At 40.4% G+C, this 26,042-nt stretch overlaps 1 protein-coding gene across 1 annotated transcript in view; it reads right to left on the bottom strand.

Annotated features, from left to right (window-relative positions):
• Positions 1 to 24,710, bottom strand: part of tmod4 (tropomodulin 4 (muscle)) — a 29,505-nt gene extending 4,795 nt beyond the window's left edge. The window contains exons 1-4 of the mRNA XM_084050426.1: positions 24,646 to 24,710; positions 6,035 to 6,209; positions 5,205 to 5,361; positions 2,823 to 2,945 (exon numbers count right to left, since the gene is read on the bottom strand). Of these exons, the coding sequence (XP_083906552.1) occupies positions 2,823 to 2,945; positions 5,205 to 5,361; positions 6,035 to 6,136 (382 nt within the window). The 5' untranslated portion in view covers positions 6,137 to 6,209; positions 24,646 to 24,710. The remainder of the gene's footprint in view (positions 1 to 2,822; positions 2,946 to 5,204; positions 5,362 to 6,034; positions 6,210 to 24,645) is intronic.
• Positions 24,711 to 26,042: the final 1,332 nt, after the last annotated feature.

Genomic DNA, 26,042 nt, shown 5'->3' with positions numbered 1-26,042 from the left:
GCGGGCGTAAACATGCTCACATCATCCAGCACCGCCCTGAGAATAACCTTCGGTAGCTTTACAGTGCAAACTAGACCCCTGATAACTAAAATACCCAAAATACTTTAAGTATTAATACCATGAATAAAAAGAGCCAATTAGGTCTCCATGGTGACGCACTCTCTGCCCCTACGGAGCTGACTAGTCAGGCTATTGTGATCCCATCCCCACTTAGTCCCTTTGCCAAAGAGCCCAAACAAAAGACAGACAGACAGAAGCTAACTGCGGTTTAATCCTCCACTGGACTCTCTCCAGGGTTAAAACGGTGGCCTCCATGAGAGCCCACTGACAGGATAATCTAGCTGGATACACAGGCTACCCCACTTTCCAGTTCTCCCTTTTCAGATGTCTACTTACAGCCCTTGGACATTAAAGGAAGTTTGTTTAAAATCTCAATATTCAGGTTTACAAGCACATCTCTTTCATGCAAAGGACTGACAGCCAAGTAATAATAACGTTGTTATGTTTTTCATGTGCCCACTGATTAAAATGTTGTTTATTCCCTGGGAAACACCTGGGATTTTTTAAAGAATCTGAGAGGGGTCGCTGAAGCCCACTGTTGGCTGACACAATGCTTTGACCAAGGGTTCCCAAACTTTTCAGGCCACGACCCCCAAAATAATCATATCTGAACTGGGGACCCTCCACCCTGACAAGCACTTGGAATTGTATAGGCATTACATTTAGTTTGACTCGTTTCCGCAGATAAAATAGCCAAACTACAGTAGCCAAACTACAAGCTCACAACGCCTCACAGTGCAAGGCGTTGTGAGCTTGTAGATTGGCTATTTTCACAATGTTTGCCTCTTTCTTACCTAATATTTGACAATTTGGCGAATTTGGTCTTAAAAGTCATTAAATTGTAACTTTAGAAATGTGCAGATACCCTGTATATATACACTTATATTGTATGTTGGTTTGTTTACTGTTGAGTGAGAAAACAACATTACACATTGAGCAAATCATCTGGGGACCTCCCAAAATAATTTGGGGACCCCCCTGGGGGTTCTGACCCCCCAGTTTGGGAACCACTGGCTTAGACTGTAGTGGATGAATAGAAAGCTATATAAATTGGAAAGTTTGGCATTGTAAAAATGTTGATACTATAAATGGTGAGACTTGTTTTGAAAACTGCAGACAAAATCTAATGGTAATTTATTATTAGTATGTGATCAAATTAGGTTTTGATCACAAGCATTGTGATTCGTTTTATGAATAATTAAATCCATAATCATTTATGAGCTCAAGATCTACTGTAGCCCATGTTCTGAATTGGATATTTCACAGCAAAAAATAGTTCCTAGTTATATCACATTATTTATATCAGTTCCAATTACTATAAATAAAGCCAACATTTTTGGGAAATGCCTTTCTGGTTTCTACACTATGAATAATAATCAAGTGCCAAGTTTTCTTGGCACTTGTTATAATGCTAACTCTACAAGGGGACAGACAAATAAACAACATGAAATTGAATAAATGTCATGTCTTTTCTGGGAATATTAAACACATTCAAGTCAACTAAATATACTGAAACGAATAATCATTATATTTCATTGTTGATTAAAGATGTTCAAAAGTTTAAGAAATGTGCACAGACATGAAAATTGCATGACTTGTTTATCTGTGGACTTCCTCTTGTTTGGCTTAAAAAGATAAGACTGTGCAGGCCCCCGCCCATTCCACTCCTTCCTTCAGTGGCTCATGGCCAAGCATATTTATTTTTGTGTTGCTGAGCATGGAGAATTAGACCCCAACTATGCCATGCTCTAAATTTGAGATCTGTCCATGTCTGTTTGCATGTGTTGAGGTGCCAGTTTGACGACACAATACTGACCTAATAGCAGTAACACAAATTAAGGCTACATAATAGAACTATGCGGGTCAGAGCCACAATAGTATAACACATAGACCTCACTACACCATGGCATGTCATGTTGTGACAATAGGACCTGCTACTTGTGACACGTGACCAATATGTACTGTGACAGAATGAGGACACCCTACAACTGACATTATAGGAAATATAGTGTTGCATCACAATGGAAATTGGTTTACATCACAATTACTTTTGTCATCAAGCCTTGCTAAAATGGCCCGAAATGTATTAGCGACAACAGAGTGACACTTTGAGCAGGAGGCAACTAAAGTGAGTCAAAAAGTATTAGTAGTAATATTTTCAAATAATGTGCTGAAGTAGCCAACTCAGACACATATATACATTTATGTGATGTATTTGCTGCCTGAAGTGGCAGCAAATACAGCAGCTTCCATACAGTACGTAGTATACAGTACAAGTATAATACTGTGAGTACCGATCATAATGGAAGCTAATGTTTTAACCAGGAGGAGATCTGTACATGCATGTTTTTTTTTTTTTTCCCACGATTTTGTAACCCACATTTTTTCACCCAGTGCCAATTGCCTATGTAATCCTGGGCACTACCTACCCTCTGCCAGCCTAGGGAGAGCCCAAGCTGAAGCTCATGCCTCCTTCAATGCATGAGGAGCAAGCAGGCCGCTTCTTATCACCCGACAGGGGGGAGTTTCCCTGGTTGGACATAGCGCGTGGAAGGAACACGTTATTCCAACCAGTTCCCTCCACCGTTCCAATCCATCTGTACATGAATGTTACCGTTACAACTGCCTGTAGTTGCCTCAAAGTCCAAGTACTTTGATTTAGATAAAGCCTGAATCAAATTTTCAGTAGATTTGGATACCGTGACACTGTGTGCGTGTGTAGAATCACGTGTGTATAAAACGTGGATGTATTGAGCTCTAACCTGCAATATCACACATCTCAGCATCGGTGGCATTCTTCAGAGCCTCCTCTAGCTCAGGCTCCAAGGTGATCTGCTCACTCTGGGGGATCTGACCTGATCCAGCCTTGGGCGTAAAGGCCTTGCCTGGAGACCAATAGAAATACATTTTTGAGACAAAGTTAACAACATGAAGGGGATGGAGAGAGAGAGAGAGAGAGAGAGAGAGAGAGAGAAAGAGAAAGAGAAAGAGAAAGAGAAAGAGAGAGAGAGAGAGAGAGAGAGAGAGAGAGAGAGAGAGAGAGAGAGAGAGAGAGAGAGAGAGATGGATAATCAAGAGATGGAAGGTAATGCATGGCTAAGACTTAAGAGGGAATAGCAGAAAAGAAAAAAAGGCATGGCTCAACAGAGAAACAATGCAAATTCATCTCATTCTGTACAATTGCTCAATAAGACTGTTACAACGTTAGAGAGCAACAAATTAGAGTTTTCAGGGTTTTGGTTTTATATCAAAATTAAATAATTGAACAAAAAGCAACGGTCTGTGTCCCAAAGTCGAGCCTTTTCTTTGTTTTGTAAAAAGGACTGTTCAGATCATGTTTCCTAAAACACTAAACTGGGCTTATGAGGTATTTGTGGGCTAACATATAAAGACAACTTTCCACTGCAGCCTACTTAGTATTTGGATCTTTTCACTGTTCTTTTATTATTCACTTACAATATTCATTGATTTCATCGTTCATTATTCATTAATGCATAACTCACCAGAAACACAACTGATTTTAAAATGTATTTAATATCTTATTTCTAGTTTTATCAACATGCAAGTTTTTGCACAGAGGAACCAAACACATCTACTTAGGTCTGGGCATGTCTGCCGTTGCAAATGCAATGGAAATGAAAATGGCACCAGAACCCAGAAGAAGTAATGAGCCGCAGAAACCCCACACAGACCTGTAACTAAAAGTAAGCACTCCTGTGCAGTGGTGCATTGCAGAGCACTATTATGTACCTAGGAGCTGCCTAGAGTCTTTCCAGTCATTTAACAAGGCTGAGCTAGCATGCTTAAAGAGCATAAAGTACAACTGCGAACTCTGGACCAAACTTTACTGGTGTAAGGAGGTATCTATGCATGAATCAAGCGCATAAGATAGGGGTAAAAACTAAAGTATGGATCACATTAGTGTCATTATAATAGAATAATCTGAGCATATGCTATGCCTATGCTACACTTGGCTTGCATTGCCTCCAAATCTCAACAAGCTTAAATGAAATTAGAAGTTGAAATGTCAAAAAGAGACTAAAGTTGGACAATGACACAAACTGTTAAAACTGTGAAGTCAGTGTGCATACTATGTGCTCATCATTTGCTTGCAGTTCATCTGGATTTTTCCACAAAATACTACTGTATATCTATTTAATAGCCTTCAATTGGGTTTTGTCTTTAATATTTTTTCTTTTCTTTTTAAAGTGAAAATATCGGTCAAAATAGTAACACCAAAGCAAAGACCTGGGTCTAACACGGCTCAGTGAGTGCTTAAAGGCTCTCTAACGTAAACCTCCGTTTTTTCAAGCTGTAAGCAAGTATATGCATCAAAACAATGGAAAGCCACCATCAGGGACTTTCTTGTTCCAGTACATTCAATGAGTCGTGTATTCGACATGATCATCAGCTTCTCCACTGTAAACAATTCCACTTTTAATGGTGTCAAAACAAAGTGATAGTACGATAGTAGTAAAAAGTTGCGGCCTATCTGGTAAGAATGGCGACGACCCAGGACTTATACCCGAACTGGGTGAAATCCTACCTGGAGGAAAGAGAACAGGTGGCTGATGTAAATGGAACCCTGTCCCCGTCCCTCCCAGTGAGCTGTGGGGTCCCAAAGGGAAGCATTCTGGGCTCTTACTGTTACTGTTCTTAATATATGTTAATGACATGAAATCAGCATGCATGTAACTGCAATTTGTTCCTGTTCGCAGATGACAGGTCTCGACAGGGACAAATTGCAGGTACTTCTTTAGTGTGAGAGACACCCATAAGCATAACACCAGAGGGAGCTCCTCGGACCTTGTCCCCCTAAATTACGCACAAACATGGGGGAAAATGCATTCTTATACTGCCTCCAAAATGTGAAATGCTCTACCAACAGACATGAAACTTCTCGATTCCCCAGCCAGATTTAAATCTGACCTAAATATAGTTTGACTTAGATAAATTGACCCCCTACTAGCTTGCCCCCAAAGATGCAAACCTCAGCGAGCTCCACAGAGGGAGCCCCGTGTGAGTGACATCCTCTCCCCACTTTTCATACCCACTGGATGGCAACAAAGCATCCACCTTGAGTAAAAAGTATTTCAAGAGAACGCTTGTTAAGATATTTTTTTTCCTGTGCTGCAGCCCTATACCTTTCTTTTGCCCAGTGAAAGGCACCAGTTCCTCTTTGTCTGCAATCTCCAGGGCCGTCTTCTCCAGGTGATCCATCAGGGCATCGCGGTCATACGGCCCTGTGGCACTCTTCTTGGTCTGGTCACGCTGTCGATAACCAGCCGGCAGCATGGCATTCTGGGAGAAGAGGGGGTCAGCAAATAAATTATGATAATCATCATCATCATCATTATCATTATCATTATCATCATCATCCTCATCATCCTCATCATCATCATCACCACGATAACAAAAGTACTGTATACATCGTTAAGAGAGCAGAGAGATGTGAATCGTTATATTTTAACCCATTTAGACCTGAGGCCAATTCTAAAAACGCCTTCTAAATCCTGACCTACGTTTTATGAAAAACTTCAAATATTTATTCAAAAATTACAAAAAAGATTACGTTGCTATACTGTACATAGCAACAAGAACCCCAAAAGGGGTTCCCGTCTTGAAAGGTATAGTTACAAATAGGGGTTCCCGCCCTAAACAGGTTAAAGTGAATGAGTGAGTGAACAAAATTCAGTATGAATGTACATCATTGTACATGAAGTTGGAATCTTATATCATTTTGCAGAATAATGTTTTTCAGCACTCTTACTTTGACCCTCATTGATTTAACAGCTTGTAACACTAGAGATGTACCGTAGGAATTCAAACTCATTGTGCTGTATTGCACACACACACACACACACACACACACACACACACACACACACACACACGCGTAGGTAGGTATATAATAACACACAGTATCTCAAAACAAAATCCCATGGAAAATAAAATGAAGCAGTGTTCTCAATACCTCGGGGTCCAGCTCCTGGAGGTCATACTCCAGCTGATCCAACTCTGCAGCGCTGAGGCCCTTGAGGATGGCATCCTCATCGATGTCCCTGGGGTCTGACATGGCTGCTGGGGGTCTGTCTCACATGCACACGCTCACTCACTCACACACACCACTCAACCCTGGGGGGAGGGCACTGTGGAAGGGAAGGAGAGGGAAAGGGTTTGTTACTTGGGATGGTATTACTTCAACATCATTAAGTGTACTTTAGTGAGGTTAGTTACTGAGTCTTAAGCCTCATTTAGGCATTGTATTTTGCTCGAAAATCTGTTACTTTCAGTTAGCGACACCATTGTATGATGAAGCATGAATAGGTTCTGTGTGGGTCAAATGACTTCTTTCCTGCTGGTTATTTGTGGAGATCCTTTAATCGATAAATGTATCTCTGTCGTTACTTTCTGAATCTGCTTTAACAGAAAACATTTCTCCACACGGTGGTTTTAAAAGTGATGTCCAGGAATTCCCAAGGGTCACTGATGGGGTTCCAGGGGATCCCCTGTAAAATGAGGAGCAGTTTAATGTAACTATAATTCAATTATTAATTCAATGATTACATTTTAATTTTGTCCAATCTGTATGGTCGAGTAAGTTAATACAATATAACTTATACAAATGGGGTGGTTGTATTTTGTCTCCCTGCACTTCTATTGAGACATTTAGATTGTGTCAAAGGTCATGACACAGGATCTGACACGAATTATGACCTAATGGTCAAGATTAAATGTATCCCCTGAGCAAGCAGGCTGGCTCTATTAGCTCAATGGTAAAGATGTCAGCACTTGCGTAGGAAACCAGGTTAAAATCCGGGGCAGAAGAGGAAAGTTACACTCTTGAATTCTGTTCTATACTGCTCTTCTAAAGTGAACCATTCCTAGTCATTCTAAAAGGATTTTCCCAGTCATTCTAAATTATTCAAATGATGTGGTGGCCACCTTATTTCATGTATTTCACTTCCTACTAGAATAATCCAATGATAATAATTGCTGTTTTTCCACAGATAACGAGAGAGAGCAGAACCCATATCAATATACTTCACTATATTCCAGGTCGTAATTCATACTATTTTCAACTTAAAATCTGAAAATGAAAAGGAATAGCCACCCGCTGATGGCCTTAAATGGGACAGGCAAGGAAAGATGTACTGTCGAAGGAGGGAAAGAATTGAAGAAAGCAAATGAGAGCTACAGAGAGCATAAGTTCTTTGCTATTCTTAGTTTGAGTGTGGTGAGCTAGGTTTAGAATTACAGAGAGGAGAGTACAGGAGAGGAGAGGAGAGGAGAGGAGAGGAGAGGAGAGGAGAGGAGAGGAGAGGAGAGGAGAAACAAGAAAACGCAGGACACTTTTCTATACAAAGCCTGGTCTGCTCAGAACAGGAAATACCACAACAATAGAATTCGTATACCTCAGGGCAATACTGATGACGTGCTGTATGAATAATAGACCTATCAGGTTTAGGCTCACGTATTTTCATGTTCAGTCCAAATTCCATTCAAACTTGGCAAATGAAGAGAATCCATTTAGGTTAAAGTCATGGAACATTCTTTCATTTGGCTAATCTAGTGGTATGATGTCATCAAGGACTGCCGTGGTTCTGCAGTTTTACAGTAGGTAACCCTCTTCATCGACTCAAAATCAATGGTTTGTTTGTTTTGTGTTTGATGGATCAATTTCATATAAAATGTGACATTCTTTTATTTTACTTTTTGCATTGTATTCTATATGTATAACACAATGCAACTTCAGTGTGTAAGAATGCTTCCGTAATAAATGCTATAGTCTTGGTGTCTCTAACCTTGTTCCTGTCAAGGTAACACACGATTTGCATCCCCTGATCAGATTACACGGTCAAACTTTATTTGAGGGCACGCACACACACACACACACACACACACACACACACACACACACACACACACACACACACACACACACACACACACACACACACACACACACACACACACACACACACACACACACACACACACACACACACACACACACCTTGTTGCCTATGTTGTACTGCCTGTTGTGCAGTAAATTATACCCTTGTGGTACAATACACTTTGGTACAAATATTATTGTCTTCCATGGAACAGATAATGAGCTTTCTGTCTGTACATGCATGTACACATTTATACACGGATCTATTATTAAAATCACAGCCCATGTTATTTCTGACCATCAACCCCTCAACAGACGTTAATTGTGAAAACAAAAGAAAACATGCATAGTCAGCAGATAAATAAAAAATGTGTATCTGTATTTCGTTGTGCCTGTCCTCCCCCGGCAACTCATTCGTTGTTCTAATGCAGTGGTTCACAAACATTTTAGCTTGAGACCCAAAAGAGAAATGCTATGTCTCCCCGGGAGCCAAATGGGGAAAGAGAGATGGGGAGTGACACGCAGCAAAGGTCATCGAGATCGGGAGTCGAACCCACGACACGCTGTCAGGCGGCTTTAGCAGCCTAGGTGCCCAGACGGCTACAACAGCTGTCCGGGCCTCAACTCCTTTTTTTTTAAATTCATGTAATTTCTTCCGAAACATTGGGATTTTTTTTACAGTGTTAATTAAAACAATAATAATTACAACAAAAATGTAGAAAAAGAAAAGTCCTCACAACCCATAAAATTGGATCCGCGACCTCAAAATGTATCCCAACCCACTGTTTAGGAAACACTGTTCTAATGTTTAAAGTTAATGACACAAACACTGGAGCAAACAGCTGAGTGTCAAGCAAGATGGAGATTATTTGAACCAGCCAAGAAGTACAGAGAATTTAGAGCAGTGGCTTTCAAACATTTTCATGTCAAGGAGTCAGGACCCCTGAATTGAATGTATTTGGTCGGACCCCCATTTGAAAATATTTTGTGCCAGGGACCCATTAAGAGAGGATTTGTATTAAAATGAATCACAACAATGTGACACTATACATGCATTTGAATTATCAATCTTCAAAATGTGTAGATAAATCTAGAATTAGAGGATGGGTAATAGACTACATGAAATTCAAGAAAGAAAATCTATTCCAGCAGTTTTGATAGTGGATGATGTAACAATTGCCTCCTTATAACAGTTTACTAATCTTTTGAATGACTTTAAAAATCATAAATGAAGTGCAGAACAATGGAGAAAATACCTGATTTAAGATGTAGTTACCCCCTGGTGCGGTGCCTCATCCAAACACAGATCCTATAATTTGACAGCTCCACCTTGCAAGCCTTTGAGCCTTTGAGCTGAGGCTATTGTTTATGTTAATACATTGACTAAGGCTGTTTCATCACCGGCTACCTGAGAGCGCAAGCTGAGACAATATGTACCAATGGCCTGTCAGAAGACAAATGAGTGAGCATTTAGTTTTACAGCGCAAATCTGGGATTACGTTCATTTTGTGACAGCACACAGACTATACCCACTACCCAGTGACAGTGCATTTCATATTGTGCTAATCAATATATATTTTAAGTTGACAGGTTTTGCCATGGTTTTATGAGCAGGAAGGGGTCCAGTTTCTTACTCAAGGACGCATCAACATGACTAATGCGTGGCCTTGTCTCTTTTTTTGGAGGCAGAGGAGAAAGCCATGTTTATATTGAGACAAACATGTAGTCACAGTAGTGCAGGTCAATATGTTAAAAGGGCCAACAATAAGGACCAAATGTTGATATTAGATATGTCAATTATGCACTGCTACAGTGTGCCTCCATGTTATCTACAGTATGTGTTGATTAATCTGAAAGAGTTTTTAAGAGATTATAGCAATTTATTTCCCCTTGACAATGCCCAGCCTTAAGAACAGCTAAAACACTACTTTTTTATTTGATGGTACTATAACTTAAGTTTGTGGCAGTCTAGAGAATAAAATTGAAGACAAAACGAAGTTAAGAGACCCAAGGAGTGTGTTGATTAATTTGACGCCTTCATTCACTGCAATCACAAACGTAAGACCAGGTCTAGTTCACTCTGCTTAGATACCCAGAAAGACAGGAAACTAATTTGGACAAGTTGAAAGTGGTCAGTTGATTCTAGACAGAAACATTCGGGAATTGACAGGACAGTTCATGTGGCAATGCAAGGCAGAAAAAGTACAAGAATATTATTAAAGACCATGAACCCAGAAAGGTTGTTAACAGTAGTCTGCATCAAGTGTCTGCATCTCTCGAGCCCTGGAAGGAACAGCATCCAACTGGGAGGGAAGAGAGCAAAGTAGTCTGTCCCCATGTAAAGCCAGAAACACTGCACTGATCATAGGAGGTACTGGTGTTAGAAAGGGAGGCCATGTCTCTTTACAAATCTGAAGACAAGATACTGTAAGTACATTCCTCCAGGCTAAATATAATCTATAAAGAAATCCTTATTAAAGAGTGAAACATAATTGTACGACAAGCAAATAATCACATTTTAATTATGTTGAATTTACCATGCCACAAGCTGCTCTGGAAACATAGAACATGTGAAGTTGGTGAATGTAGCTTACAAGAAGTTCGACCTCTAGAGTTCGACACCTATGTGCCACTGCCGATGTGACAGATATGGCCATATGGAGATCTGTGTGTCTGTCAGTCTTGTCCCTTTTATGGCCATATATGGAGGTCTCTGTATTTGTCAGTACTTGTCCCTTTTATTCCCATGATGTATTCCCCTGATGTCATGAGTAAATAGTAGGGATGTTCGATAATTACTTTTTTACCGATGTGTCCCGGGACCAAGTGAGTCCCGGGACTCACTGGTGGTCATTTGAATGAGTCCCACTAATCTTAGATTAGATGTTGGTTGCTTGTTTCTCTTTCTGTGTGTGTGTGTGTGTGTGTGTGTGTGTGTGTGTGTGTGTGTGTGTGTGTGTGTGTGTGTGTGTGTGTGTGTGTGTGTGTGTGTGTGTGTGTGTGTGTGTTTCACGGATCAGGCAACACCGGCGCTTGTTGCACGCACATGATCTGGCAACAACGGAGCCAATGGCCACAAACCCCTATGCCCAAACCTTCACAATTGTAATAATAGATTATATCTGTCCAAACTCCCTGCTGGGTTTGTGTGAACCAAAACAAAATGGGAGAGCAGGAGCTCTCCCATTTTACCCAGCTGGAGGTGCCACCTGCCACCTCCAGCTGGCTCATGACATTTTTTTTCAGTTGACTTTTCAAAGTACAAATGTCTGGGATTGATAGAACTTTCACCACTCAGAATAATAATAGTGATTGATACTAACCTGCAGTTAATAAGACATTAACTGTGCATTTTAACATTATGTCTTTATCATTATTTTTTATAACATCAATAAAGCACTTTAGAACTATTTGTTGAAGAATGCTAAAAAAAATAGAGTAATACAATTATAACTAGACGCGTCGCAATTCCGGGGAAATTGCAGAGTGTGGTTGCGCCGACGCGGTCGGGACTCCAGTAATACGCCGGGAGGAATACCGTCGGAGACTGCGCCAATTACATCGTCACGTCACTCCTGAGATCGCCTGCGTTTCATTTTGAGAGGATTGATCCCCCAAAAATCATGTTTTTGCATCAAACGGTTACGTTTCGAGCATTCGTGGCGCCCCCTATGGATCAAAGTGGAAATGCTTTTGGGGATTGGTTTAGTATACCACCCTCGACATGTGATTCAAATTTGGGATTGACCGGACGTTTTGTTCGTGATTTATGGCATTTTTGGTCAAACGGGCCCCTCCCGCTAACTTTGGAAGCCATTTACGGACGGACGGTACGGACTATCAAAATTCCGCTTGGATAGGTTTATCGCATGGGTCCATAGATCACGTGTACCGATTTGTGTGAGATTTGGAAAAAATTGTAGGAAAAGGAGCAAAAAGTATGTTTTGAAGAAAATTCAAAATGGCGGAAAATCTATCCTGACGCAAATGGGCGTGGCCTATATGGGAAGATGCGTCGTGACCCAAGGAATCCAGGGAAAAAGAATTTTTGATTTTACGACCTACGGTTCAAGAGTTATAGGCCAAAAGGTAAAGGGGGCTGTTATAGCGCCACCATGTGGCCGACTGGTGTGATTATTTTCGTAATCATTTTTCAAAAAACTATTAACCTCCCCTCCAAATCTTGTAACTGTAGCCCGTACGGTTTCCGAGAAAAAAATACTTGAATGGGAGTTTTTGCAATTACCATTAAAGTGGATGGGGAAATTTAATGCACAAATAAATCAATATCAAAAAATCTATCCTGACGCAAATGGGCGTGGCCTATATGGGGAGATGCGTAGTGACCCAAGGAATCCAGGTGAAAAGAAATTTTGATTTTCGGACCTACGGTTCAAGAGTTATAGGCCAAAACGTAAAGGGGGCTGTTATAGCGCCACCATGAGGCCGAATGGTGTGATATTTTGTTAAATAATTTGGGACTTAATTATGAATTATCCCTCCAAATCTGATAACTCTAGCTCTTACGGTTTCTGAGAAAAAAATACTTGAATTTGAGTTTTTTCACTTTTACATTAAAGTGGATGGGGACATTTAATGCACTAATAAATCAATATCAATTAAACTATTTAACCAATCTCTTAGCAAAATACAAGCGCACGATTCCCGATTTAGACGGTCATTTTGATATATGGCACAACATTAGGGGATAAAAACTGTGGGAGGAGATGCGGTTCGAAATATTGTTTATCTTGAAGTGGAAGAAAGTGTATAGAGTACTATAGTCTAGTCTGGTTGCCCTGTTAGGGCAACCACACTAATTACTAAACTCTAGTGTGCAAGTGGAGTGAGACTTTCCATTCCATTAACACTGTTGTGATTTTTGAGAATTTCATACAGAGTTTCAGTTGTGTCGTGTGAAATGCAGCCACACAATGTTATATCAAATTTGAACTAGACGCGTCGCAATTCCGGGGAAATTGCAGAGTGTGGTTGCGCCGACGCCGGTCGCGGGTCGCGGCCGCCGGGACTCGAGGAATACGCCGGGAGGAATAACGTCGGAGGCTGCGCCAATTACATTGTGTCGTCACTCCTGAGATCGCTTGCGTTTCATTTTGAGAGGATTGATCCCCCCAAAAATCATGTTTTTGCATCGAACGGTTACATTTTGCGCATTTGTGGCGCCCCCTATGGGTCAAAGTGGAAATGCTTTTGGGGATTTGTTGAGTAAACCACCCTCGACATGTGATTCAAATCTGGGATCGATTGGACGTTTCGTTCGTGTTTTTTGGCATTCTTTGTAAAACGGGCCCCTCCCGCTAACTTTGGAAGCCAATTACGGACGAACGGTAAGGACTATCAATATGCCGTTTGGATATATTCATCGCATGGGTCCATAGATCATGTGTACCGATTTGTGTGAGATTTGGACCCAATTTGAAGGAAAAGGAGCAAAAAGTGTGTTTTGAAGAAAATTCAAAATGGCGGAAAATCTATCCTGACGCAAATGGGCGTGGCCTATATGGGAAGATGCGTCGTGACCCAAGGAATCCAGGGAAAAAGAAATTTTGATTTTACGACCTACGGTTCAAGAGTTACGGGCCAAAACGTAAAGGGGGCTGTTATAGCGCCACCATGAGGCCGAATGGTGTGATATTTTGTTAAATAATTTGGGACTTAATTATGAATTATCCCTCCAAATCTGATAACTCTAGCTGTTAAGGTTTCTGAGAAAAAAATACTTGAATGTGATTTTTTTCACTTTTACATTAAAGTGGATGGGGAAATTTAATGCACTAATAAATCAATATCAATTAAACTATTTAAGCAATCTCTTAGCAAAATACAAGCGCACGATTCCCGATTTAGACGGTCATTTTGATGTATGGCACAACATTAGGGGATAAAAACTGTGGGAGGAGATGCGGTTTGAAAAAAAGTTTATCTATAAATAAAGAAACAAACTAGACGCGTCGCAATTTGCAATTGCAAAGTGTGGTTGCGCCGACGCCGGTCGGGACTCGAGCGATACGCCGGGAGGAACACCGTCGGAGACCGCGCCAATTACATCGTCACGTCACTCCTGAGATCGCTTGCGTTTCATTTTGAAGGGACCGACTCCCCCGAAAATCATGTTTTTGCGTCAAACGGTGACATTTTGCGCATTCGTGGTGCCCCCTGGTCAAAGTGGAAATGCTTTTGGGGACTCGTTGAGTAAATCACCCTCGACATGTGATTCAAATTTGGGATCGATTGGACGTTGCGTTCGTGATTTTTGGCATTTTTGGTCAAACGGGCCCCTCCCGCTAACTTTGGAAACAATTTACGGAAGAACGGTACGGACTATCAAAATTACGCTTGGATAGGTTGATCGCAGGGGTCCATAGATCACGTGTACCGATTTTTGTGAGATTTGGAAAAAAAACATTAGGAAAAGGAGCAAAAAGTGTGTTTAGAAGAAAATTCAAAATGGCGGAAAATCTATCCAGACGCAAATGGGCGTGGCCTCTATGGGGAGTTGCGTTGTGACCCAAGGAATCCAGGGGAAAAGAAATTTTGATTTTACGACTTACGGTTCAAGAGTTATGGGCCAAAACGTAAAGGGGGCTGTTATAGCGCCACCATGAGGCCGATTGGTGTGATGATTTTTTAAGTAATTTTGGACTAAATTATGAACCTTCCCTCAAAGTGTTGTAACTGTAGCCCTTACGATGTCGAAGAAATAAATACTTGAATGTGAGTCTTTTCATTTTCCCATTATAAGTCAATGGGGATTAATGAATTTACTAATAAATTAATATCAATTACACTATACAACCTATCTCTTAGCGAAATACAAGCACACGATTCCCGGTGAAGCCGGTCATTTTGACATATGGCACGAGTGTGTGCTGGCAAAACTGTGGGAGGAGTTAAGGTTTGAAGTTTAACATTGATCAGGAACAATGTTAACACTAGACGCGTCGCAATTGGCAATTGCAAAGTGTGGTTGCGCCGACGCCGGTCGGGACTCGAGCAATACGCCGGGAGGAATACCGTCGGAGACTGCGCCAATTACATCGTCACGTCACTCCTGAGATCGCTTGCGTTTCATTTTGAGAGGATCGATCCCCCCAAAATAAGGTTTTTGCATCAAACAGTTACATTTTGAGCATTCGTGGCGCCCCCTATGGATCAAAGTAGAAATGCTTTTGGGGATTGGTTTAGTATACCACCCTCGACATGTGATTCAAATTTGGGATTGACCGGACGTTTCGTTCGTGATTTATGGCATTTTTGGTCAAACGGGCCCCTCCCGCTAACTTTGGAAGCCATTTACGGACGGACGGTACGGACTATCAAAATTCCGCTTGGATAGGTTTATCGCATGGGTCCATAGATCACGTGTACCGATTTGTGTGAGATTGGAAAAAAATTTAAGGAAAAGGAGCAAAAAGTGTGTTTTGAAGAAAATTCAAAATGGCGGAAAATCTATCCTGACGCAAATGGGCGTGGCCTATATGGGAAGATGCGTCGTGACCCAAGGAATCCAGGGAAAAATAAATTTTGATTTTACGACCTACGGTTCAAGAGTTATAGGCCAAAAGGTAAAGGGGGCTGTTATAGCGCCACCATGTGGCCGACTGGTGTGATTATTTTCGTAATAATTTTTCAAAAAACTATTAACCTCCCCTCCAAGTTTTGTAACTGTAGCCTTTACGGTTTCCGAGAAAAAAATACTTGAATGGGAGTTTTTGCAATTCCCATTAAAGTGGATGGGGAAATTTAATGCACTAATAAATCAATATCAAAAAATCTATCCTGACGCAAATGGGCGTGGCCTATATGGGGAGATGCGTAGTGACCCAAGGAATCCAGGTGAAAAGAAATTTTGATTTTCGGACCTACGGTTCAAGAGTTACAGGCCAAAACGTAAAGGGGGCTGTTATAGCGCCACCATGAGGCCGAATGGTGTGATATTTTTTTCAATAATTTCGGACAATATTATGAATTATCCCTCCAAATCTGATAACTCTAGCTCTTACGGTTTCTGAGAAAAAAATACTTGAATTTGAGTTTTTTCACTTTTACATTAAAGTGGATGGGGACATTTAATGCACTAATAAATCAATATCAATTAAACTATTTAACCAATCTCTTAGCAAAATACAAGCGCACGATTCCCGATTTAGACGGTCATTTTGATATATGGCACAACATTAGGGGATAAAAACTGTGGGAGGAGATGCGGTTCGAAATATTGTTTATCTTGAAGTGGAAGAAAGTGTATAGAGTACTATAGTCTGGTTGCCCTGTTAGGGCAACCACACTAACTAGACGCGTCGCAATTCCGGGGAAATTGCAGAGTGTGGTTGCGCCGACGCCGGTCGCGGGTCGCGGCCGCCGGGACTCGAGGAATAGGCCGGGAGGAATAACGTCGGAGGCTGCGCCAATTACATTGTCACGTCTCTCATGAGGTCGCTCTCGTTTCATTTTGAAAGGATCGATCCACCCCGAAATAAAGTTTTTGCATCAAACGGTTACATTTTGCGCATTTGTGGCGCCCCCTATGGGTCAAAGTGGAAATGCTTTTGGGAATTTGTTGAGTAAACCACCCTCGACATGTGATTTGAATTTGGGATTGACCGGACGTTTCGTTCGTGATTTCTGGCATTTTTGGTAAAACGGGCCCCTCCCGCTAACTTTGGAAGCCATTTACGGACGAACGGTAAGGACTATGAAAATGCCGTTTGGATATGTTTACCGCATGGGCTCAGAGATCATGTGTACCGATTTGTGTGAGATTTGGAAAAAAATTGTAGGAAAAGGAGCAAAAAGTGTGTTTTGAAGAAAATTAAAAATGGCGGAAAATCTATCCAGACGCAAATGGGCGTGGCCTATATGGGGAGATGCGTAATGACCCAAGGAATCCAGGGAAAAAGAAATTTTGATTTTACGACCTACGGTTCAAGAGTTATAGGCCAAAAGGTAAAGTGGGCTGTTATAGCGCCACCATGTGGCCGACTGGTGTGATTATTTTCATAATAATTTTGCAAAAAACTATTAACCTCCCCTCCAAATCTTGTAACTCTAGCCCTTACGGTTTCCGAGAAAAAAATACTTGAATGGGAATTTTTGCAATTCCCATTAAAGTGGATGGGGAAATTTAATGCAGAAATAAATCAATATCAAAAAATCTATCCTGACGCAAATGGGCGTGGCCTATATGGGGAGATGCGTAGTGACCCAAGGAATCCAGGTGAAAAGAAATTTTGATTTTCGGACCTACGGTTCAAGAGTTACAGGCCAAAACGTAAAGGGGGCTGTTATAGCGCCACCATGAGGCCGACTGGTGTAATTATTTTTTCAATAATTTCGGACAATATTATGAACCTCTCCTCCAAATGTGGTAACTCTAGCTCTTACGGTTTTTGAGAAAAAAATACTTGAATGTGAATTTTTTCACTTTTACATTAAAGTGGATGGGGAAATTTAATGCACTAATAAATGAATATCAATTAAACTATTTAACCAATCTCTTAGCCCTATACACGCGCACGATTCCCGATTTAGACGGTCATTTTGACATATGGCACGAGTGTGTGCTGGTAAAACTGTGGGAGGAGTTAAGGTCTGAAGTTTAACATTGATCAGGAACAATGTTAACACTAGACGCGTCGCAATTCCGGGGAAATTGCAAAGTGTGGTTGCGCCGACGCCGGTCGGACTATCATAATGTCGTCTGGACAGGTTTATCGCAGGGGTCCATAGATCACGTGTACCGATTTGTGTGAGATTTGGAAAATAATTGTAGGAAAAGGAGCAAAAAGTGTGTTTTGAAGAAAATTCAAAATGGCGGAAAATCTATCCTGACGCAAATGGGCGTGGCCTATATGGGGAGCTGCGTAATGACCCAAGGAATCTAGGGAAAAGGAAATTTTGATTTTACGACCTACGGTTCAAGAGTTATAGGCCAAAAGGTAAAGTGGGCTGTTATAGCGCCACCATGTGGCCGACTGGTGTGATTATTTTCATAATAATTTCGCAAAAAACTATTAACCTCCCCTCCAAATCTTGTAACTGTAGCCCTTACGGTTTCCGAGAAAAAAATACTTGAATGGGAGTTTTTGCAATTCCCATTAAAGTGGAGGGGGAAATTTAATGCACAAATAAATCAATATCAAAAAATCTATCCTGACGCAAATGGGCGTGGCCTATATGGGGAGATGCGTAGTGACCCAAGGAATCCAGGTGAAAAGAAATTTAGATTTTCGGACCTACGGTTCAAGAGTTATAGGCCAAAAGGTGAAGGGGGCTGTTATAGCGCCACCATGTGGCCGACTGGTGTGATTCTTTTTTTAATAATTTTGCAAAAAACTATTAACCTCCCCTCCAAGTCTTGTAACTGTAGCCCTTACGGTTTCCGAGAAAAAAATACTTGAATGGGAGTTTTTGCAATTCCCATTAAAGTGGATGGGGAAATTTAATGCACAAATAAATCAATATCAAAAAATCTATCCTGACGCAAATGGGCGTGGCCTATATGGGGAGATGCGTAGTGACCCAAGGAATCCAGGTGAAAAGAAATTTTGATTTTCGGACCTACGGTTCAAGAGTTACAGGCCAAAACGTAAAGGGGGCTGTTATAGCGCCACCATGAGGCCGAATGGTGTGATATTTTTTTCATTAATTTCGGACAATATTATGAATTTTCCCTCCAAATCTGGTAACTCTAGCTCTTACGGTTTCTGAGAAAAAAATACTTGAATTTGAGTTTTTTCACTTTTCCATTAAAGTGGATGGGTGAATTTAATGCACTAATAAATCAATATCAATTAAACTATTTAACCAATCTCTTAGCAAAATACAAGCGCACGATTCCCGATTTAGATGGTCATTTTGATATATGGCACAACATTAGGGGATAAAAACTGTGGGAGGAGATGCGGTTCGAAATATTGTTTATCTTGAAGTGGAAGAAAGTGTATAGAGTACTATAGTCTGGTTGCCCTGTTAGGGCAACCACACTAACTAGACGCGTCGCAATTCCGGGGAAATTGCAGAGTGTGGTTGCGCCAACGCCGGTCCCCCTATGGGTCAAAGTGGAAATGCTTTTGGGAATTTGTTGAGTAAAGCACCCTCGACATGTGATTCAAATTTGGGATTGACCGGACGTTTCGTTCGTGATTTCTGGCATTTTTGGTGAAACGGGCCCCTCCCACTAATTTTGGAAGCCAATTACGGACGAACGGTAAGGACAATCAAAATGCCGTTTGGATATCTTTACCGCATTGGTCCATAGATCATGTGTACCGATTTGTGTGAGATTAGGACAAAATTTGAAGGAAAAGGAGCAAAAAGTGTGTTTTGAAGGAAATTCAAAATGGCGGAAAATCTATCCTGACGCAAATGGGCGTGGCCTATATGGGGAGATGCGTCGGGACCCAAGTAATCGAGGTGAAAAGAAATTTTGATTTTACGAGCTACGGTTCAAGAGTTATAGGCCAAAAGGTAAAGTGGGCTGTTATAGCGCCACCATGTGGCCGATTGGTGTAATTATTTGTCTAATAATTTTGGACTAAATTATGAACCTCCCTTCCAAATGTGGTAACTCTAGCTCTTACGGTTTCTGAGAAAAAAATACTTGAATGGGAGTTTTTGCAATTCCCATTAAAGTGGATGGGGAAATTTAATGCACTAATAAATCAATATCAAAAAAACTATCCTGACGCAAATGGACGTGACCTATATGGGGAGATGCGTCGTGACCCAAGGAATCCAGGTGAAAAGAAATTTTGATTTTCGGACCTACGGTTCAAGAGTTACAGGCCAAAACGTAAAGGGGGCTGTTATAGCGCCACCATGAGGCCGAATGGTGTGATATTTTTTTCAATAATTTCGGACAATATTATGAATTATCCCTCCAAATCTGATAACTCTAGCTCTTACGGTTTCTGAGAAAAAAATACTTGAATTTTAGTTTTTTCACTTTTCCATTAAAGTGGATGGGTGAATTTAATGCACTAATAAATCAATATCAATTAAACTATTTAACCAATCTCTTAGCAAAATACAAGCGCACGATTCCCGATTTAGATGGTCATTTTGATATATGGCACAACATTAGGGGATAAAAACTGTGGGAGGAGATCCGGTTTGAAATATTGTTTATCTTGAAGTGGAAGAAAGTGTATAGAGTACTATAGTCTGGTTGCCCTGTTAGGGCAACCACACTAATTACTGTTACAAAAAGTGATAACGTAATGAAGTCTGTGAATCAAGAGAAATGTATCTAAAAGTCAGAACCTCTGTGCCAAATTATCTAACTGCAAATTATCTTTAGCATGATATTTCTCCCCACCTGTTGAATTTCTTGAACAGGTGCATGCAAAGCCTTAGCCTACACACTGTGCAAAGACATGAGGGACGATCAGTGATTTTAGTCACACTCACAAAAGTATTCAAGCATTTCTGCAGTTACTGCGTGCATGTATGTGTAACTTTATATTCATACCTATGATCTATTATTAAAATCACAGGCCGTGTTATACGATTATCAACCCCTCAACGACTCAAACACTGGATCTAACAGCTGAGTGTTGAGTAAGATGGAGTACATACAAAGGGAGATGGAGTACATACAAAGAATGGATATACCATACAGTATGTTGTACTAAACATTTTAATAGTGACCAATCCATGCTAGAAAATGGATCACTACATTACGACACAATACATTCATTTCAAGTATAAATGGTAAATACATTATGCATTTATAAAGCACCTTTCTCCATATGTGCCTTACAATGTGCATTACATTCACATAAGCACACACCAACAGCGGAGGAAACCATGCCAGGCACAAACTTGCTCATTGGAAGCAATTAGGGATTAAAAGTGCCTTGCTCAAGGACACTTCGACACGCAGCCAGGAGGAGCCAGGATCGAACCTGGAAGCTTTCGATTCAAAGTCGGTCACGCTACCTCCTGCTTTTTATGGATCATCAAAGCGTGTCTATAAATCTAGATTTAGAAGATGCCTAAGTGTGACTAATGCATGACTATGCAAGGTATATCCAAGAAAGAAACCAAAGCTAAAATAATAATATTCCAATATTTTCCCCATTTTTTTTATATTTTCTGTTTTGGTAGTGGAGGACCTTACAATGACTGCCTCCTTATAATTTTGGTTAATTTATCTTTCGAATTACTTAAAGGATCATAAAATAATGTGAAGTGCAGAATAGTAAGACCTGATGGAGTCACCCCCTGGGTGTCATCCAAACACGGATCCTGTAATTTGACAGTACCGCCTTGCAAGCCTTTGAGCCTTATGAGCCTTTGAGCTGAGGCTATTGTTTATACAAATACACTGACTAAGACGGTTTTATGACTTCCTACCTGAGAGTACATGCTGAGACAATATGTACCAATGGCTTGTCAGTTAAAGACAAACACAGTGAACATTTAGTTTTACAATGCAAATATTACAAAATAATACAATTAATTTTCATGTAATCCAGTGTCTTTCTTAAAGGTAGGGTAAGTGATATTTTTTGGTTAAAACAAAAAGTATTTTGTTAAAAGGTTAAAGCACTATATTCTGATAGTTGCTATAGAGTGTTTGTTCAGTAACAGGAGTCTCCCCGTCTCTCCAGCTCTTTAATAAACAGAAAATACATTTTCCGGTAGGTGTCAAAATCTCAGCCAATCAGGAGAAAGTACCAATTTTTAAGCTTCATTTTTATAGTGTTCCAATTTTGCCTGCTCATTTCTTAGTGCCATCACTTCCAATTTCACTTGTTTAATCTATATCCCGATTGAGTTCTCTATCCTGATTGGATAAAATTGGAAATGAAACTGAAACTGAAACAAAAATGCATTTTCTGTTTAATAAAGAGCTGGAGAGACAAGGAGACTCCTTTTACTGAACAAACTGACTACAACTTAGAAGACTAAGATACTGTACAAATGTATAAATATCAACTAAACGTTACAAACAGATCTTCATTAAAGAGGACCACGATGGAAACAAGTCCCCAGGACTTGTTGTGTTATCCTCTTAGCCTACATGTTCTACTGTAACTCTGTGTTGTTTACATTCTGTTACTAATAATAAAGTATTCAATCAATCAATCAATCAATTAAAAGAGTGAAACGTGAGTGGCTGAAAAGCTAAATGTCATATTTTAATTTAATTTGATTTACCATGCCCCAATCTGGACTGGAAACATGCACTGTAAAACCATCAGTGTTTATTTATCTATTTGTAAATCAGAGAGTGTACACATGTATCAAATGGACAATAAGAGTAAACACTCTCTGAGTTACATTAAGGTTCAGGATTTTAAAGTAGGCCAAGTTGGTGAATGTATATCTGTCCATACAACTCCCTGCTGGGTTTCTGTGTGGTGTGAACCATATGGTGTGAACCCAAACAAAATGGGAGAGCAGGAGCAGAGTGACTGCCACCTGCCACCTCCAGCTGGCTCATGACATTTTATTCCAGGCGAACGTTCAAATATTTTCTGCACCTGGCTCCCCAATCTCACTGTACAAATGTCTGGGGATTGATAGACCTTTCACCACTCAGAATACAAATACTGACTGTGACTGATACTAACATGCAGTTAATAAGACATTAACTGTGTATTTTTCATCATGTATATATATATTTTCCTATTGATTTAATTCATTGTTCTTATAATATCTCTAAGCACTTTAGAACTATGTGTTGAAGAGTGATGCACAAATAAAGTAATACAATTATAATTACTAGATGCAACTTAGTGCTTGACACACATTTCTGGGAATCAGAGGGCTACAATTTAAAACTTTATTGTGAATGTTGGCCAAGACTTATTTTCATTAACACCGTTGTGATAGTAGAATTTCAGTTTTGTTTGTGCGGTGTGACATTCAGCCATGCAGTGTTATTAATAATTATTTATAATTACTGTTACTGTGACATAAATCACAAGTGATAATGTGAAATTCAAAACCTTAATAACTTGCAAGTTTGTGTTGTTCCTATCAATAGTAAATACCATTGTGGGATCATATCAGTGGTGGAGGGCCCATTGTAGAAATAACAACTATTCAAAGATACACAGGTCTTAAGCCAGATTCAAATAAAAAACATAGTGTAGTGATTATATACACAGCACATTATCAAGTTGACCCAGGGCACCCGGGTATTTAAGCCGTTTCACTTACTTGCCGACTATCTTGTATGCCTTTAATGACAGACACAATGCAGCCATGAGGCAAGTCAGGTGTCTGAAATTCTATTACATGACACTGTCCTACTGGACTTAATTAACTCAAGAAGAAACTAAGAATATTTATATTGGTTTCAAATCACATCTTAAGATACTATCAAAGAAGGAGACCAAAGTGTCCAAACAGTGAGTCACCCCTGAACCTCTAGACAGGTCAGAAGTTTTCTCGCCATTTGCAGGTCGCCATCTCTGGGTCTTACCGCCTGAGTGAAAAATTCCCTCCCAGCTTAATTTTAGCTTCACAAGTCAGCTACTTTCAGTGGTGTAAATCGTCCCTGGCTTGGGTTGCGCCTCCACCATGCATTGGAACACCATTCGAAGCCTAAGAACAACTTGTGTTCAGCTGGTTACCCCCCATGGAAAAAGGGGACAAAGCTTCAAAAAGATAAATTCATTTCAGCAAATTGACAGGATTGCTGATGATATCCATGTGAAGTTCTCTTCCTGAGGCTTTTGTGATGGTGCTACTTTTACAATGGTGTACGTACAATTAATTCAAGATTAAAGAAAATACTGGAAGCACAGACTATTTTCATCAGGGAATGTTTACAGATTGCGTATCATAAGGAAAGAGTTATTTTATTCTCACAAACCTCATTCACTCATAGTGCAATTCAGTTCATTGCCCTTAACTCCACATTATAGCCACACTAAAGTCAATACATTGTACTTGCTGAAAATAACTGACTTTCGATGATACAGCCGTACGACAAAGTATAAATTAGCCTTAAATGCCTGCAAAATTGGACTTGATCCCACAGCATAACTATACAAATGTCAGGTGGTCCAGTATCTTAACTTAGAGTGAAAATACTACCCCTGACTTGACTAAAGCCCCTGTGACGAATCAACTGTAAAGTAGCGGTGAGATGACTTAACCCCTATGCATACCAACTAAATAGCTCTATTTGAATGACAATATTTCAGTTTAGACTATTCCCCTTGTGGAACCTGCCATTGGGAGAAGGTTCAAGGGTGGTTATTGTCACACATATAGTACAGCTACAGCAACAAAGGCAGTGAAATTCTTGTAATTCAAGCCCCCACTATAAAGTCATTTATAGAAGTATAGTAGTAATTTATCCTGACAGCTGTCAGACCCAAACCATGATATTTGACCCACAGGCACAAACTTCTACACACAATCCGGCAACTTCTACATGAAATCAACATCAGCTGAATATAATTGTAATTTGGTCAAGTAAAGAGTTGAAGACAAAAGTTCACTGACTTCTCATTTAACCAAACACATTGTCCAAGGCAAGCTCACCCTCCCGCACACACAAACTCACACTCACACAGGGGTGCATTTGGCAAAGCAATCGCCCCCAAGCATACAACCCTGAGGGAGAGATTAAGGCATAGGTCATCCTCTATGTAGGTTGTATCACTCTAAACTAAGCAAGAGAGAAACAGCCTCCCACTTACCTTCACAGAGTTGCAGTGCTGGAGCCCCTCAGCAAGGCAGAATCTGCAGTTAGAATGAGAGAAAGCCCCCCCACCCCACCCCATCTGCTTGGCTTCTCTCTCCCACTCCTCTCCCTCCCCTTGCTCTCCCCCTCTCTCTGTCTATGGAGTGTCAGGCTTCAGGGCAGCCATGCTGCTGAGACAGGGATACTGGTGGCATGCTGATATGTCAGCATTTTATTATTTTGCATTTGCTTGTATGACTGATGTATGGACCCAAGTATACATACGCACAAACACACATATGCGCGTGCACACACTCACACACACAGGGGGGGACAGACAGGGACAGTCTCCATATGCTTATCAGTCATACAATTAAAACAGGAGTAAGTCAGGGGCAGTAGGCAGTGACATCTAGTGGTGTAAATCATGCAAATCCTGTACTTGGCTGAAAATGCTAACTAAAAAGATGCACTCAGTAGAGAGCCGATCTCCTCCCAAGGGACATATATGGTACCTGCCTACAGCTCTCTGGATCAAGAGAGCTGATGACAATGTTGTGTGGTGCATGTGTAACGTGGTGTGGCAATTTACTTTTAGAAAATATGATGCCCGACTATGCCACCTTGAAAATGTTATCTCAAGGAAAATGAATGAGTTTGTAATACTTTTATGAATTGGGTTCCCCAAAACAGTTTTGAGCAATGAGACTGAGACGTGAGTTTCCCCCAAACACAGATTTATTTAAAGCAGAACAGGATAAAACACTACATACACCAATATAATGCAATATAATATTTATTAGCTTCCTAATTCAAATCTCACACAATGCAATAACTCTTAAACAAAGTACAGCCACAATACAATACAACACAACAGTTACTAAAACCCAACACAGCTAAATAGACCTTGTAGTATCAATTGAAAACCACAGTAAATCCAGAGTCAGTGGGCCTGTGGGTGACACACTTTAACAGGGGGAACTAAGCAATAAGCTACTAAATCTATCCCCACCTAAAGCCTAGAACCACAGCACACACACAGAAATAATAAAGGAGTGTCACAGTGAAAAGAGGTGCACGCAGTCACATCAATAAGACAAACTCGTAGGACTCACTGTGGTAGTAGGTGCTAGTAGGTCGGCTGCACCACTTGGCTCCTTTGGACTCTGGTTACACAGGACTCAGTATTTGGGGGGGAGACAAACAAAAGACAAACATTAATAATCAAAACATGAAATAGCTCCACCACTATGAACAAAATAATAAAATCAATACATGAACTCCAGCTAAACAAAGCAGCAGATGTGATCTAAAGGAGGGGATATAAAATAAATAAAGATTTTGTACACCAACAAACAAAGTAGGCCTATATAACAAGTTGTCTGTTTACGTACCTTCAGTTGTCTTATCATG

Source organism: Gymnoscopelus microlampas (genome assembly GCF_963454915.1).
Source record: "Gymnoscopelus microlampas genome assembly, chromosome: 3".
Lineage (NCBI taxonomy): Eukaryota > Metazoa > Chordata > Actinopteri > Myctophiformes > Myctophidae > Gymnoscopelus > Gymnoscopelus microlampas.
Note: the sequence above shows the minus strand (reverse complement) of the source record. Positions and strands in the feature narration are given on the sequence as shown.